The 13,859-nt window shown below is 42.4% G+C and overlaps 1 protein-coding gene across 2 annotated transcripts; it reads right to left on the reverse strand.

Annotated features, from left to right (window-relative positions):
- Positions 1 to 1,116: 1,116 nt before the first annotated feature.
- On the reverse strand, positions 1,117 to 13,345 carry CHRNA1 (cholinergic receptor nicotinic alpha 1 subunit). 2 transcript variants are annotated; one of them, XM_045032669.1, is made up of 9 exons: positions 12,773 to 13,345; positions 10,117 to 10,262; positions 9,968 to 10,012; positions 9,375 to 9,484; positions 8,662 to 8,857; positions 7,409 to 7,646; positions 5,886 to 6,109; positions 3,910 to 4,149; positions 1,117 to 1,410 (listed from the first exon to the last, which is right to left on the reverse strand). In XM_045032669.1, the coding sequence occupies exons 1-9, from the start codon at positions 12,810 to 12,812 to the stop codon at positions 1,279 to 1,281; spliced, it is 1,371 nt and encodes a 456-aa protein (XP_044888604.1). In that variant the 5' UTR covers positions 12,813 to 13,345; the 3' UTR covers positions 1,117 to 1,278. The 2 variants fall into 2 exon arrangements, with proteins under 2 accessions (XP_044888604.1, XP_044888603.1); XM_045032668.1 differs by lacking the exon at positions 12,773 to 13,345 and adding an exon at positions 10,569 to 10,694.
- Between the last annotated feature and the right edge of the window lie 514 nt (positions 13,346 to 13,859).

Raw genomic sequence — 13,859 nt, forward strand, 5'->3', positions numbered from 1 at the left:
GTGCTAAAAGCAGCACATAGCCATAGCAGTGCATATGGTAGGAGGGGCTACCCACCTTGAGTATGTGCCCGTGGCCTTGGACAGGTACATACTTCCCTCCCACTGCCCCAGCTACACTGCATTTTTAATGTATTCGGTCAATCAGTGGTAGTGCGGGTATGTCACCTCGAGCTGGGAATCACACCCCCAGCTTGCAGTAGAGATACACCCTTAGAAAGAAGGCTGAGGTTGGAAGAGGGGAGTGAGCATGCAGGGGGACAGGAGATGTGGGACCAAGGAATAGGTCTTACTGCATCTAATCTCTCAGGAAACTCTGTGGTGGGGCAAATCCATGAGACCTGCCCATGAGCAGTCTCACCACACCCATTATTTCAGCCAAAAGTGGCCACAGCCTGCTGCCACCCCATGAGGGGTTTAGAATTACCACTTTAAACACTGACCGGGCTCCTGGCCTGCTTCCAACAGCTTCCCTTTGTGCAGGCTATTTGGAACAGGCACAGAGACCTGCTCTATGAACACTTGGTGCACATTCCCTCTGCACAGTTGCTCTACCTGTGAAACTTCCTGCACGTGGCTCCTTGAGGGCTTGTACTGAGCTGGATTCCACCTACAACACCTGAAAGGAAAGTTGCCTCCTTCTTGCTGAGCCAAGCAGAGTTTCCATGGGCAGACGCACTTTTCACAGTCACCTGTAGTTGAAAATCACAATGGAATTTTAAAGCCCTCTGCTGGTGGCACCTCTCTTGCTAATGGATGGGTCATTTGTGACATGGCCAATACAGAAACCACACATCAGAGATTTAAAGAGAGCTTGAAAGCTAAGTTTAGATACTGATCTAAAGCATAGATAAAGCATGAAGTGAAGAATCCTATCATCAGTTATACCTTATTGACATGGGCTGCAGCTGGTCCCACAATCTGGCCCTTAATATGTTTCAAAGTTAAACCTTCTATTTATACATTAATGTTTTTTAAGATTATTAAAATGAGTCAGAACCTGGTTTACAGCCATTTTCACATTTTCAGTGGCACAGATCCTTTTCTTTTGACAAAAGAGACATCACTAGGAAGTGGCTCAGAAATGCCAAGTGTGGAAAACATCATTTTAATTTTTCCTTTATTTGTTCCCCATGGGAAGTGATTCTTAGCTGTGCAACCTTCAGACAGCGGGGAAGAACACAACAGGTAGAACAATGAAATGTATTCAATAAAAGCCAACGAAGTAAATAAAGATGTGCTACCCCTGGCCAGGGGTAGTACATGTTTTAGATTTAATGTTCATCCTTCTTGATTTAATTCAATAAGACGACCAGCAAACACGGCCAATGTTCCAATAATGCAAACAAGCATGAAGATACCAAGGAGAAGGTGATCAATTACCATTGCAACAAACTTCCATTCTTCTGCAGCCTGGAAATGAAAGAAAGAGGAGACAGTTAGAACCTCCCAAGAGCTATATTCCTCACAAGGCAGCATATGGAAGTGTAGGCAGTTACTGATTTGTGCAAAGGAAAGCGTCTCTCTGGCTTCTAATATTATTATGGAAAAATACTCACTTTCTTTGAAGTGACAAGTGGTCTGCAATGCCTACACTACCCGGACCCACAAGTTCAAATTAAGGGATGATTCAACCTTCTTTTTCACGGCAGTCTTAAGAACAGAGATTCTGTGTGTGTTCTACAGTGGTTAAAAGGTCATATTGCTCGTTTCGTAAGAGCAGAGATTTGCTGTGGTGTTTCCGGCCAAGACTCTTGAACACCCACCCCCTTCCCACACACCACTGTGCAGTGTGCTGACAGCTGCCAAAGTGGGCATTTCAGAGCACTAGAAACATTTGGCCACATTGTGGGGACTTATAAATATCAACGCTAGCCTGGGTTTTAATTTAAATAAAGAAGATTTTCAAAGTGCCTTCCAATTGGCTTTTAATGGAACGTGTGCTCCTAAATCCCTTAGGCTCTTTTGAAACTCAATCTGAGTACCCTTTAGACTGCAAAGTGAGCCTTAAAAGTAAGTATATGCCAATCGTGAGTGTTCAAAACCAGTCACCATTTTCCCTAAAGGTTTTAGGTTATTTATGGTCCCCATTTTGTCCACCCAGCAACCTTCCGGACACAACACCCTTTTCTATAGATCCCTGGGTTTTTGTGGGGAGCCAAACTCAGGTCAGAGTTTTGGGGGACAATGGTGCCTGAGCTGGCTTTGCCTGTACAAGGACCTCCAAGCTAGTTGCTCTGAACTGGCTCTTTTGCTAAGCAACGTCTGTGGGGAGACAAGCAGTGTGAGTGAGCACAGAGTAGTGTGCCAAGCATGGGAGTGGGCACATAGGAATTAGTCTAATCCTGCCTGTGACAATGACTCTCTGTAACCTAAGAAGCAGCAAAGAATCCTGTGGCACCTTATAGACTAACAGACGTTTTGCAGCATGAGCTTTCGTGGGTGAATACCCACTTCTTCGGATGCAAACAAAGTGGGTATTCACCCACGAAAGCTCATGCTGCAAAACGTCTGTTAGTCTATAAGGTGCCACAGGATTCTTTGCTGCTTCTACAGAACCAGACTAACACGGCTACCCCTCTGATACTCTGTAACCTAAGGCTTTTCCAGCCTTTCTGCCTGAATTTCCCCATCTGTAAAACTGACTGTTAGATTTACCTAGTTCCCACTGGAGCTGTGATAATCACTTACTATTTTCAAGTACTTCATAAGTGCTACGTTTCGCCAGAATAGCTACAACCCCCAGCTTGGTTTTGCAATTCGCCTTTAGAAATCTTTTGTAAATGTTAGAAATGATGCACAGATCACACAGACAGCTGAGCTCCACTTCAAGAGGCTGCCAGTGACTCAAAGCGCCTCCTTTACAAATGAGGTGCAAATCTTCAAAAGAGCTGAGGTCAGGCCTCCCTTTTTTCAGGTGCAGTTTTCACCCACAAAATGAACTCGGATGCAAACTGGAGTATTTGACTGAACCTCTAACTATCTCATCTGAGCCAGCTTTTCCGTTGCAGTCAAACATTCAGGGGAGAATTTTGAACTTTTTTTCATATTGTGGCCCCAAAATGAATTAGTTAAATTGGAGGTGCCCAAAATAATTCTCTCACCAACACGCCCCAAGCTCAAGCTGCTGCTGCCACCCATCCAAAAACATCTGCATCTCAATGGTGCTCTTTGTATATAATTGAGAAGTCTCTGGGAGCCTTCAAAACGATAAGTGCTGTATTACTTATTAAAGTTAACCGCCAAATATTAGAAACAACTCAGGACAGAAGTATATAACCAGGGGTTATAAATAAGGGTTTTAGCACAGAAGAGGGGCAAAGCTAGCTTTTCCTGGGAAATACCTTCACTTGGGTGGTACAGTAGAAAAGGCCAGTGTTCAAAAAGATGCTTATTATGTGCCCCTCCTATAGGAATTATTTGGAGCATTGAATCCACAAAATCAAAGCTTATCAAAATTGGAATTAACATTTGCAGATCACATTTAAGAGCTGAAGGGATGAAATAAAAATGTTTCTGTTAGCATGGAGTTTTGTTAAGGTTTATTTCCCAGCTTTGAGTGTACTGCAAACTGCCTATTATATTAGGAAAATGTCCTGCATTAGGAATCTGTTTTGGAATATTGTTATTTTCCTTAAAACTATTCTAACTACCCGTGCTCACTCCTCTCTGAGTTCATGTACTATACTTGGAAAATCTTAGCGCATAACTTGTTTCAAAGACTCAACTGTCATCTGTAACTTTTATTTATCATTCTTTACAGATTGCATCAAGGGAAGAACAGGGCTCTTTGATACAGCAGAAACTATGTTTGGGGTGTATTTGTGAGAAATGGAAAGATTTATTATTCCCAGAAAATAAAGTGTCTTATTTTAAAAGCGAGGGATGAATCACACATAAAAAATGCCTTACATTACTGGATTCTTGGTCTGATTTCATCGTTTCAGCAATGTATTTGATTCCTTCTATAGCACTTTTCACATCTGGGTTTTTGGTAAGTGGGGAGTGGAAGTTAACGGCAGCAGGACATGGTTTTCCAGAGATTTCCGAAATATCAATGTCTTCTGTAAAAATCCTTTTTTCTTGTTTATCCCTGGATGGTCGTTTCATTGTTGAAAAAAACATAACATTTGGGATTGTGTCAATAAAGATCTGAAAAAAGAAATTGTATTAGTTTAGGGTGATTGTCTTACTGATGTGACATTACAACAAACAAAAGCAGGTCCAACATTCGTAACTACCAAATAATCTCCCGTACTGGATTTCCTAGAAATTCCCTGTTTGAAAGTAGGTCACAGCACAAGCCTTAGTCACACTTTACTTGTCTTGTGTAAATCTGATGCCCTGGGGCTTACTGAATCACACAAGCCTCTCACACATTTTCAGGAAACAATTTCTTGCTGCCATATAAAATGTATACTGATTTAACAGGATCCAAACATAACTGGAGTATAACACCCAGGACCAGAACCTCAACTGGCGTAACCCGACTGACTTCAATAGAGCTATTCTGAGACACACCAAATGAGGATCTGGCCCACAGTGTCTAGAAGTGTTGCAGAGAAATCCCTTTGGCCTGCTTTTGCTGTCCCTTCTTCTTGTCGGCTATCCTGTTGTTTCACTTACACACACACAGATTTTCACAACCTTCTTTAAATCAGTGGAGGTTTTTCTTCCTGATCACACAGCATGTACAGACTTGGCCTTTTAAAATTCCCTAACCCTTGCAGGGATTCGATAGAATATTTGTAAAAGTTCCATTAAAAAAAAAAAAAGAATTTCCACTGCAAGACAGGAGCAATTTTAAAGGTATAGGTCTGTATGTGGTAGGTCTGGCCTACATAGTTTAATGCCAGTTCATGCAAGCTGGGTGATGGAAAGACTAGCAGGAGTGGCAACGGATGGTCTGGGTTCCCCAGGTGGAGACATACCCACAACTCTGCCATGAGGCTTGGTAAGGTCTGGTGATCATCATTTAAGCTGGAGAGGGAGATTTCCCTCCCTTCCCAATAACTTTGGAGTAATGCTGTTTCATAGGAGAGGAGGGAATGGGCTGAGGAGTTGTCATGGGAGATCCAGTTGAGCTCCACTCTGTGGATCCACAATGAACACCTGGGCAGGCAGCTGGCTGATGGAGTTGGCCACTGGCTGGGCCAGGAGTCATGCAGCCTGATAATCTGTCGGTTCCCATAAAGAGCTATATAAGCAACCTACCCAATTCCTTCTCTGTGTCCACAGCTGCAGGGGCGGCTCTAGAAAATAGGCTGCCCCAAGCAGCGCGGTGTGCTGCGCCGCCCTTCCTCGGTCCCGCGGCGGGTCCCCTCTTCCCGCGGCTCCGGTTGAGCTCCCGCGGCAGGTCCACCGGAGCCCCGGGACGAGCGGACCTCCCGCGGGCACGGCTGCGGACGGTTCGCGGGTCCGGCGGCTCCGCTTGAGCTGCCGCAGTCATGCCTGCGGGAGGTCCAGCCGAGCCGCGGGACGAGCGCCCCCTCCGCAGTCATGCCTGCGGCAGGTCCGCTCGTCCGCGGCTCCGGTGGACCTCCCGCAGGCATGACTGCGGCAGGTCCACCGGCCCAGCCTGCCGCCCCCTAGATTTGGCCGCCCTAGGCAACAGCTTGGTTTGCTGGTGCCTAGAGCCGCCCCTGCACAGCTGCCACTTGGTTTTGCCTCATCTGCCTCCCAGGTTGGGTTTTCCCTCTTGTAGTCTACCCAACAACAGGCAATTTTGCTACTTAAAGGAGTGATTTTGCAGCCCAGCCAGGGAGCCCTGAGATTTATCTGGATTGGGAAATTCCCCCCAACACCTTGAGATTTTTATTACATAAACCTCAGAGTGAAATATTCAAGGCCCTGCTCAAGCAGAGAAATTCACAAATAACCTTCCTCACCTTCCTCACCCATTGTGGCATAATATGGGTACTTGGGGAGCGATGGTGGGTGTTGATTACAATGACGGTAATGATGATTGATGCTATGACAAACACCATGGTAAATAACATGTATTTGCCTATCAAGGGCACTGCACTTGAAGTAGAAGGAATCAGCTCCACAATGACCAGAAGGAACACAGTCAAAGACAGCAAAACAGAAATGCTCAAAGTCATCTTCTCACCTGCCACGCAGAACAAAACAACAACACTGCCATTAATGTGATACAGTGCAGAGAGTGCTAATCAGGGAGAGAAATAGAGTGTGATTTCATGAGTGATTGGTTCCTGGTACATTTTGGATATTTGAATATATACCTATACATCCGGACTACTTTTATCTCTCTCTGCATTACAAGAAGCAGCAAACCTGGCTGGTCATTCATGTTCTTGTACCACTGTGGAGGGACCAAATTAGGATCAACGCCCCCCAGCATCAAGCTGGAGTTTTCCAGGACACAACTGGGACTGGGGACAGGCTGAAGGCACTGACAACTCACTTGTTATGAGCATGAGTATGTGCTGCAGGAGTTAAGTGAGTAAACCCAGCCTCTAATCAGGGCTTGCTCCTTTGGATGACTTTGTTTTTTGCTCTGGATAAATGGCAGCCTCACCGTGGGCTGATTGAATGCACAAGAGAGCACACGGCCTTAGAGCTCAGGCAGTATTTGAGACTTCCTTTAGGACTAAGGTTGCCAATTTGGTTGGATGTATTCCTGGAGGTTTCATCACATGACATAATCTTTAATTAAAGATTAATCTTTAATTCCTGGAGACTCCAGGACAACCCTGGAGGGTTGGCAATGGTATTTAGCACTAAGGGTGACAAAACTGAACCACAAAACACAATGAACATTCATTTTGTTCTGTTCAGTCCAGTGACATGCTGCTGCTTCTTCTTCTTTTTTTTTTTTTTTAAAAAGCTCCTAAGACCCATCATAAGAGGAAATTGAAGAAAAAAACAGCCAAGGATAAGGGGCAAAATCCTAGCATGGATTAAAAACAAATTAAGCACCAGAAATGTTTGCAGTGAACAGGTGCTTTTCTCAGATTAGAGAGCACACAACAGGCCAGAAAGAGATCAGGGTTGCTTAATATATTTATTCATGCCATCAGAGAAGCTAATGGCCGAAACAAACTAACTTTAACTAACTCCCCTAACTCAAACATGCTATATCAGGGGTTCCAGTGTCACCATTTGACTGTTTATTAACATATTCAATATATTAATTTCAAAGACAAAACCAATCAGCTGAACCTTGCTCCCAGTGAAACTGAATGGATGATTTACCACTGATTTCCAAGGGAGCGGAGTCAGGACTACATAATAGCAGTTTTAGAGTTTAAACTGTTCCTCAGCTAGATTTATAGTGTCCATCACTTTAGGGCCTGATCCTGACAGGTCCCATTGACTTAATTGTTAGCTATTGCTCTTTCCTTTGAGAATCAGGAGCTTATTACAGTAACGTAATAAATGCACGTACCTGAATCGGTGGGCAGATAAAACACTAACCCAGTTAAAAACGAGAAGAGCAGACAGGGAATGATGACATTGACAATGAAGTAGAGAGGCAAGCGCTGCATGAGGAAGTGGTAGGTAATATCCAGATATGGGGTGTCAGGGCAACAGGCATAGTAAACGAAGTGCTTCCAGCTCCGGTAATCTTTCATCACCCACTCGCCGCTCTCCATAAAGTTGCTCATATCTGGGCGATCACTCTCCTGACAGGATAAATAGTAACTCTCAATATTAGAGCTACTGACCAATAAATTAAAACTTGGCATTGATTCCTAGTGAAACCAACTTCAACATAATCCTGTGCTTCTGGCTTTGTAAGCAAACCAACCAACCAGCTATTCCTTTCTATGTTACTTTTATTTTAATATTGTGCCTTTTACACACATTTCAACTAAATGCTTTACAGAAAGAATCAACTACAATCAAGTTAAAGAGAAAAGGGAGTCTTCAGTGAAATATCTAAAGAGAAAGGAAGTGGTTCTAAGTGGGACAGGTAGGAAATCACAGGTAAAAATCAGCCCCTAGAAATAAACAAGCAGGGAGACTGAAGAGGATCAAAGAGAAGAAGTGGAGTTAATTGGCTGGAGAGTAGGCAGTTAGGAAGTCAGTGAAGCAAGTTGGCACAGAATTTAAAAAACCAAGAGGGTAGTTATAGAGGGTAGTTATGAAGTGGATCTAGAGATGGCACTTGGCTGCCACAGTGGTAAAGGTTATAGAAAGGTTATAGAGTGGGAGAAAGAGAGACAGACAATGTATATGACTAAGGGACTCTGTTCCAGGAGTGAGAATGTCAACCCTCTACTGATACATGTGCAATCTAGTGGCTGTATCCAATACTAAGCCCTAATACTACTCCAGCTAACAAAGAGTTGCCATAGCTGTACTGAAGTCAATGGAGCTGAGCCAATTTGAGGAGCTGGCTCTCTAAGTTTTAGCCATGCTGTTAACCATGAAGTCTATGCACTAAATGTGTGCAGAATAGCTGTAGGAAACCTGTAGTGCTGAATACTGCTGGTAGTACACTCTATATTTTGACATCAGTCATTAATAATTTCAGTAATTCAGTACCTGTTTATTTTTCAATCAGAGCAGTTTACAAATGACATTTAAACCCGAGACTTAAAATAAATAAATAAATAAAAAAGGCATGAGAAAAAAGAATTCAGGTTAAAATATTCAGTGTCTACTGGTACTCTCATTTAAAAAGTTGTTTCATACCGGATTTATAACAACCACTGTACCATCATACGTCCAAGTGCCCAACTTCATACTGCAGTTCTGCTGGTCAAATGGAAAGTGTGTGACTATAATTTCACAGTAACTTTTAAAAATTGCTGGTGGTGTCCACGTGATCTTGCCTGTATGTTCTAAAAGAACTTTGGTGAATTGATCAATAGCAAATTCACCATCTGCACTGCAAAAGAAAGAGGAAATTAACAGTGACATGGCCAGCGTAACTGACATACATATAATACAGTATCTATCTGAAGGAGACTTGGAAAGGGGATATACTCGGTAAAGGGGTTGCTCTGAGGTAACTGGGTGGAGAATTTGGCTCATTGAATATAAAACCTATGGATCAAATTCAGACCTGAAGTACCAGGGTGTAACTCCCCTGTCACTAGGTTATAAGGAGGGGTGAGTGGCAAGAATTTGGTCTTGATCTTCTAAGGATAGACAGGTTTTCTGTCCTGCACTGGACTTGCTATAACTGTCTCAGACCCTGTTTTAGGTGTTCTCTCTCTCACAATCTTTTCCATTTACTAATCCAAATGATGCTCATCTCAGTCATTCAGACACATATGAAGTGTTCAAATAGGTATTGAAAAAACACCAGGCTGATCATTGGTCCCCTTCCTCTACTTCAGACTCTGTAATTTTTTGTTATATGAGGCTCTGTGCAGAGTTTTTGTACTGTTAGCACTACTTACTTGTTATAAAGAACAAGATCGGGGCGCCAGATTATCTCAGATGGGATACGAATTTTTTTCAACCCACCATATTCTTCTGGATTCCATTTTAGGTTGACATCTGTCCATTGCTAAAAAAGAATTTTAGCCAGTGGAAACATGTTATCAGTATTGCTGGAACTAAATCTAATATTCCCAAGATCTACTGATGGTCATGCCATTGATACACGTAGATAGGCACAAAAGTACTGAATGTGTCCTTCTACCAATTCCGCCTTCTTATATATGTTCAAACAATACATGATGATTACCTCAATAATCTAAAATAACCATAACACAAATCTGCTGTTTGAAACAATATCAGAGAAGGACATCTTGTCAAATGCAAAGTGTCTTTTGTCAGGAGCTCCACGTTGTTCAATGGAACATCAAGGTTCTAGGACTGTATAAAGAAATCATCAGTCAGCGCTGCCATCTGCCTAAGCTGCTTCAGGAAACCATAACAGAAAATGCTGTGTGTGTAATATTTATATATGGAGAGTAGCACATTCCTGATTAGGTGCAGGGCAATAGTTTGATTTGGAATAGCAAGAGTAATGAGATTCAGAGGTTACCTGTTTCAGGCGTACATTGGTTGTTACAATCTGATTTACTTCATCCTTCAAACAACAAACAGAAAGTTTAGGGAAAAAGCTTATTCAGAAGAAATGTTTGATGAGCTCATATAAACAAACACAGTTAAACATCGTCATTCATACTGTACCACATTAATAAGCTGAATAAGCTGCAGCCCGACTGTGACTACAACAGCCTCACGATGATCTTCCACCGGGCGCACTACTTTGTTGTAGTTCTTGAATAAATCTTCAACAAGCCGAGTTTCATGTTCAGAGCACAGGATCAGACCAGCTACAGAACAGCAAATATGTCATCAGTAAGACAATGATAGAATTTATTGCGATCTTGGTAAGGATATCCTGCAAATATTACTGATATAAGGTCATGTGCCATTTTAGTGAGGTAATCTAACCATAACAAAGCTCATTTACTATTTCATTGCTTCTTTTTATTTGCAGACCATGTCTTAGGCTGCTTCATAGTCATCAGGGATGATAACCCATTCTGATTCTGAGTAATACTTGCTTGCAAGAGTAAGTATCATTCAAAACACATACAATTCCATCCAGGAGACCAACAAACATCAAGAACTCCCACCATAAAAGTTGGAATCAGGCTTCATGGAACTCCTAAAACCTATTTCACCCTGCATTTTTGGGTAGTTAGGCAAACTGAAGACTCATTGCCAGGCATTTCTTGCATCTTTTTTCTTGGCTCCACATCCTTGTCCTTGCCCATAACACTGGAGGTTTAAAGAACATGCACAAATAACATTAGTATGTTTAGCTAAAAGTGCCACCTTGTGGCTTGTTGTTGTATTTTATTTATGTAAGCTTATCCTAAGCTTTGCATTCTGGGGGTTGTTGGGAGTGATTCTCAGCATGGCTGTGTGGTTAAGAAGACATTAACGCTATGTTCCTGCAATCTGCTCACTGTGTACATCTGTTGACTGATCCAGCTTCGTCTTATTTTATATCTGAATTTAAAGTGCAACAGCATGAAAGTCAGTCATTTCAAATCCACATGGAAAAGGAAAACAGGCTTTCCCTCTTAATTAAAAGACTCGTGTGACTTCAGACAAGACAGACCTAACACTTTATCTTTATTTAATGTTCATTCCATTTCCTCTTCCCATATCTTGCTCACTCACTCTTTCAGTGAGCAGACACATACAGAAACAAATCTGCCATAGAAATTCGTTTGATCAGTCGCGTACCCTCATGATGAGTTCCCATTTCATTTTGAGAGAGCCACAAGGGAACAGTCATCTTGCAGTCTTATTCCTACATACTTTCATCTTTTCTCCAGAAAGTGGGTGTGTACATCTGCTTCAGGTCACAGAGAAAGCTAACAGTTGGTATGTAAAAATGGCCCTTGTACATTTTGCATAATATGGAAACCCAAGCCCTCACCGGCTGGGAAAGGGATAACATACAATGCTAAAGCCCTTTGCTATATTGCATATATTCTAGAAGCTGCTATCAACTTGACATTTTCAATAACAGCGTATTTTTACGAGTCAGTTCATTCTCTTTACACTGGCAGAGAGCACATAATAAAACCACTTGTGAAAATAGGTGGGGTGTGTCATGTGGTTGAGAAAGTATTAAACTAAATTCCATTACCTACAAGGGACCAAACTGCAGCCTGGCTAATGCAGTGTTAGAAGGACACAACACGTTTCCTTGTACTCAGTATCACAGAGCTGCCTGTCTTGCTCCCAGTGATCTTTTCGTCCAGCCACAGGAATGGACGCTGGTGGGAGCAGATTTAGGTTAGAAGTTAGCACTTCTGAAAATCCTTTTTCTGAGCTCAGACCTTTGGATAGGTTCTTAGGGCAAAATCCTGGCCCACTGAAGTCCATTGGAGTGTTGCAATTGACTTCAGTGAGGCCAGGATTTCACTCTTAGTTTCTAATTGATTTACTTGAAGACAGTTGAGCTGGGAATCTGAGGATCCAGCCTTAATCTGCTCCTGGGTCTCAGCTGCTTTGTACTATATGAAATACTTTTCTTCAAATGGATCAGATTTACTGAAATGACACAACTCTTGCTATTAAGATGCTTGGATGGCAAAACACGGAAGTTTACATCACATTCTGCTGCAGACAAACAGCTCCTGTTTCCACTGACAGGAAGGGCAGTATTGGGTGTCATGTTTCAGACGGTATGTTATGATCCCAGAGTCATATTTAGGTCAAGAGTATCCAATTAACAAAATCCTTCCTACAGTTCTATTCTAATAGGGCTTGGTAGGAATATAGCCATTTTTTTAAATTTGGTGAAAAATATTTAAGATTACAACATACTTAATCTCTTAGGGGACAGTTTAATTGGAATTATTAATAGGTCCCAGCACAACACATGCAGCTGCCAATCAATTCAGCTTCCTTATCAGTATTCCCCACAAATAAATGAAAATGTTTGTTACAGTATATTGCATTTCAAGCCATATTTGCTAAAAATCCCCAAAGATTTCAAAGTCTTTTTTTGTTCTGTGCTAAAACATGGCACATGGCAGAAAAAAGGCAACAAATGTAGAGGGGAGAAAGCAGCTCGACTTTTGAACTCAGTGCATACTGGGATTAAATCATCTGAATATTTCTGCAATTGTTTAGTCTTCAAATGTGAATAAGCTGGTCTCATTGCACTTAGAAGCCACTATTTTATTCATTTTGTATGTCATCCTTGCAAGTTCATAAAGCTTTATTAACACAATTCACGTTATATACAAAGAGCAGCGGGCAACATATTAAGCAATGAACCAAACCAAAAATGAACCAGCTGTTGAAATGATCTTACCTGAGCAAAAGAAGAGGAGGTGTGTGTAGTGGAACTTCATTGTGTGGCCTTTTGTCTCAGCTAGACACACAGACTAGCAGGGATTTCAAAGTCTTCACAGTCTCTCACTGAGGAGGGTTCTGCAGCTTCCTGATAGACAGCTTGGAAAATGTGACTGCTGAGCTATTGTTTTACACCACCTGCTTATGGGAATGACAGCTGAGAGCCACTGCACCAGTGCAGGAACAGTAACACGCTATATTTGCCCAGTCAAACATCTTCTCTGGTTTACAGTGGGATATTTTTTTCTAAGCGTAACACATTCCATGGTAAAAGGAAGATTGTTTGTAGAGTAACTTAGCGTCCAAGTAATACTCCCAACCCAAAAAAACCCTCAGCTGCACAGAATCTTCTTTGACCTGAGTGGTTAGCTGAATTTGGAGTCTTGTCAGTTTCAGCTGGGAGAAGAAATTGGTGATGCAGTCAGATATTCTTTGATGCAATCCTGTTTATTTACAAAGAATGTACAAAATCCTGTGTCCTTGAACAAAGTAGGAATCAAACAACAGGAGACAGTTTCCTTGCTCAGTATTTCAAGACTCTTTTTCCAGCCGGCATTCTACCAAAACGTTCTCTCACTTGGCTTTCACCCAGGGTTAGGCTACAAGTGCATCTCTGGCTGTCTCTGGCGCTTACTTTTGCCTTCCTGTTTCTTTCTCACTGCATCTGATCTCACACACAGAGAGCTCCACCAAGACAGTACTCTATGTGTTTGCATTCAGCCTCAGTGAAAGCCCTCTGCCCACATAGCTCAGGTGCTGACTGGCCTTGTGTTCGGCCTGTGTTTTGGCTGGTGGCTCCTATTGTTTTAGGTCTCTTACTCCAAAAGAAGCTTAACTGGGGATTTTTTCTCCAATGGAAGGGTTTTTTTACCTCTCTCCTCTGAAGCATCGGGGTGGTCATGACCTGAGATGCGACACTGGGCAGGGCAGGCTAGGGCTCTGAGGTAGCACCGAGCATTCTCGCTCTCAGGTGCTTGGCTGGCTGCTGTGGCTCACATGTTCACATGCACATGGCCATAAGTTGGTTCAGGAAGGAATTTCCCCCC

Source organism: Mauremys mutica, chromosome 10 (genome assembly GCF_020497125.1).
Source record: "Mauremys mutica isolate MM-2020 ecotype Southern chromosome 10, ASM2049712v1, whole genome shotgun sequence".
In the NCBI taxonomy this organism is placed as follows: Eukaryota; Metazoa; Chordata; order Testudines; family Geoemydidae; genus Mauremys; species Mauremys mutica.

Bases quoted from the DNA above. Each gene is read 5' to 3' on its own strand.
- CHRNA1 (XM_045032668.1), bottom strand. From the start codon at position 10,623: ATGCAGGGTGAAATAGGTTTTAGGAGTTCCATGAAGCCTGATTCCAAC. The intron at 9,485-9,967 runs GTAACCTCTGAA...ATTCTTTTTTAG, and splicing joins CCAATGTACGCCTGAAACAG to CAATGGACAGATGTCAACCT. The intron at 4,150-5,885 runs GTGAGGAAGGTT...TTCTTTTTTCAG, and splicing joins TGCCACAATGGGTGAGGAAG to ATCTTTATTGACACAATCCC.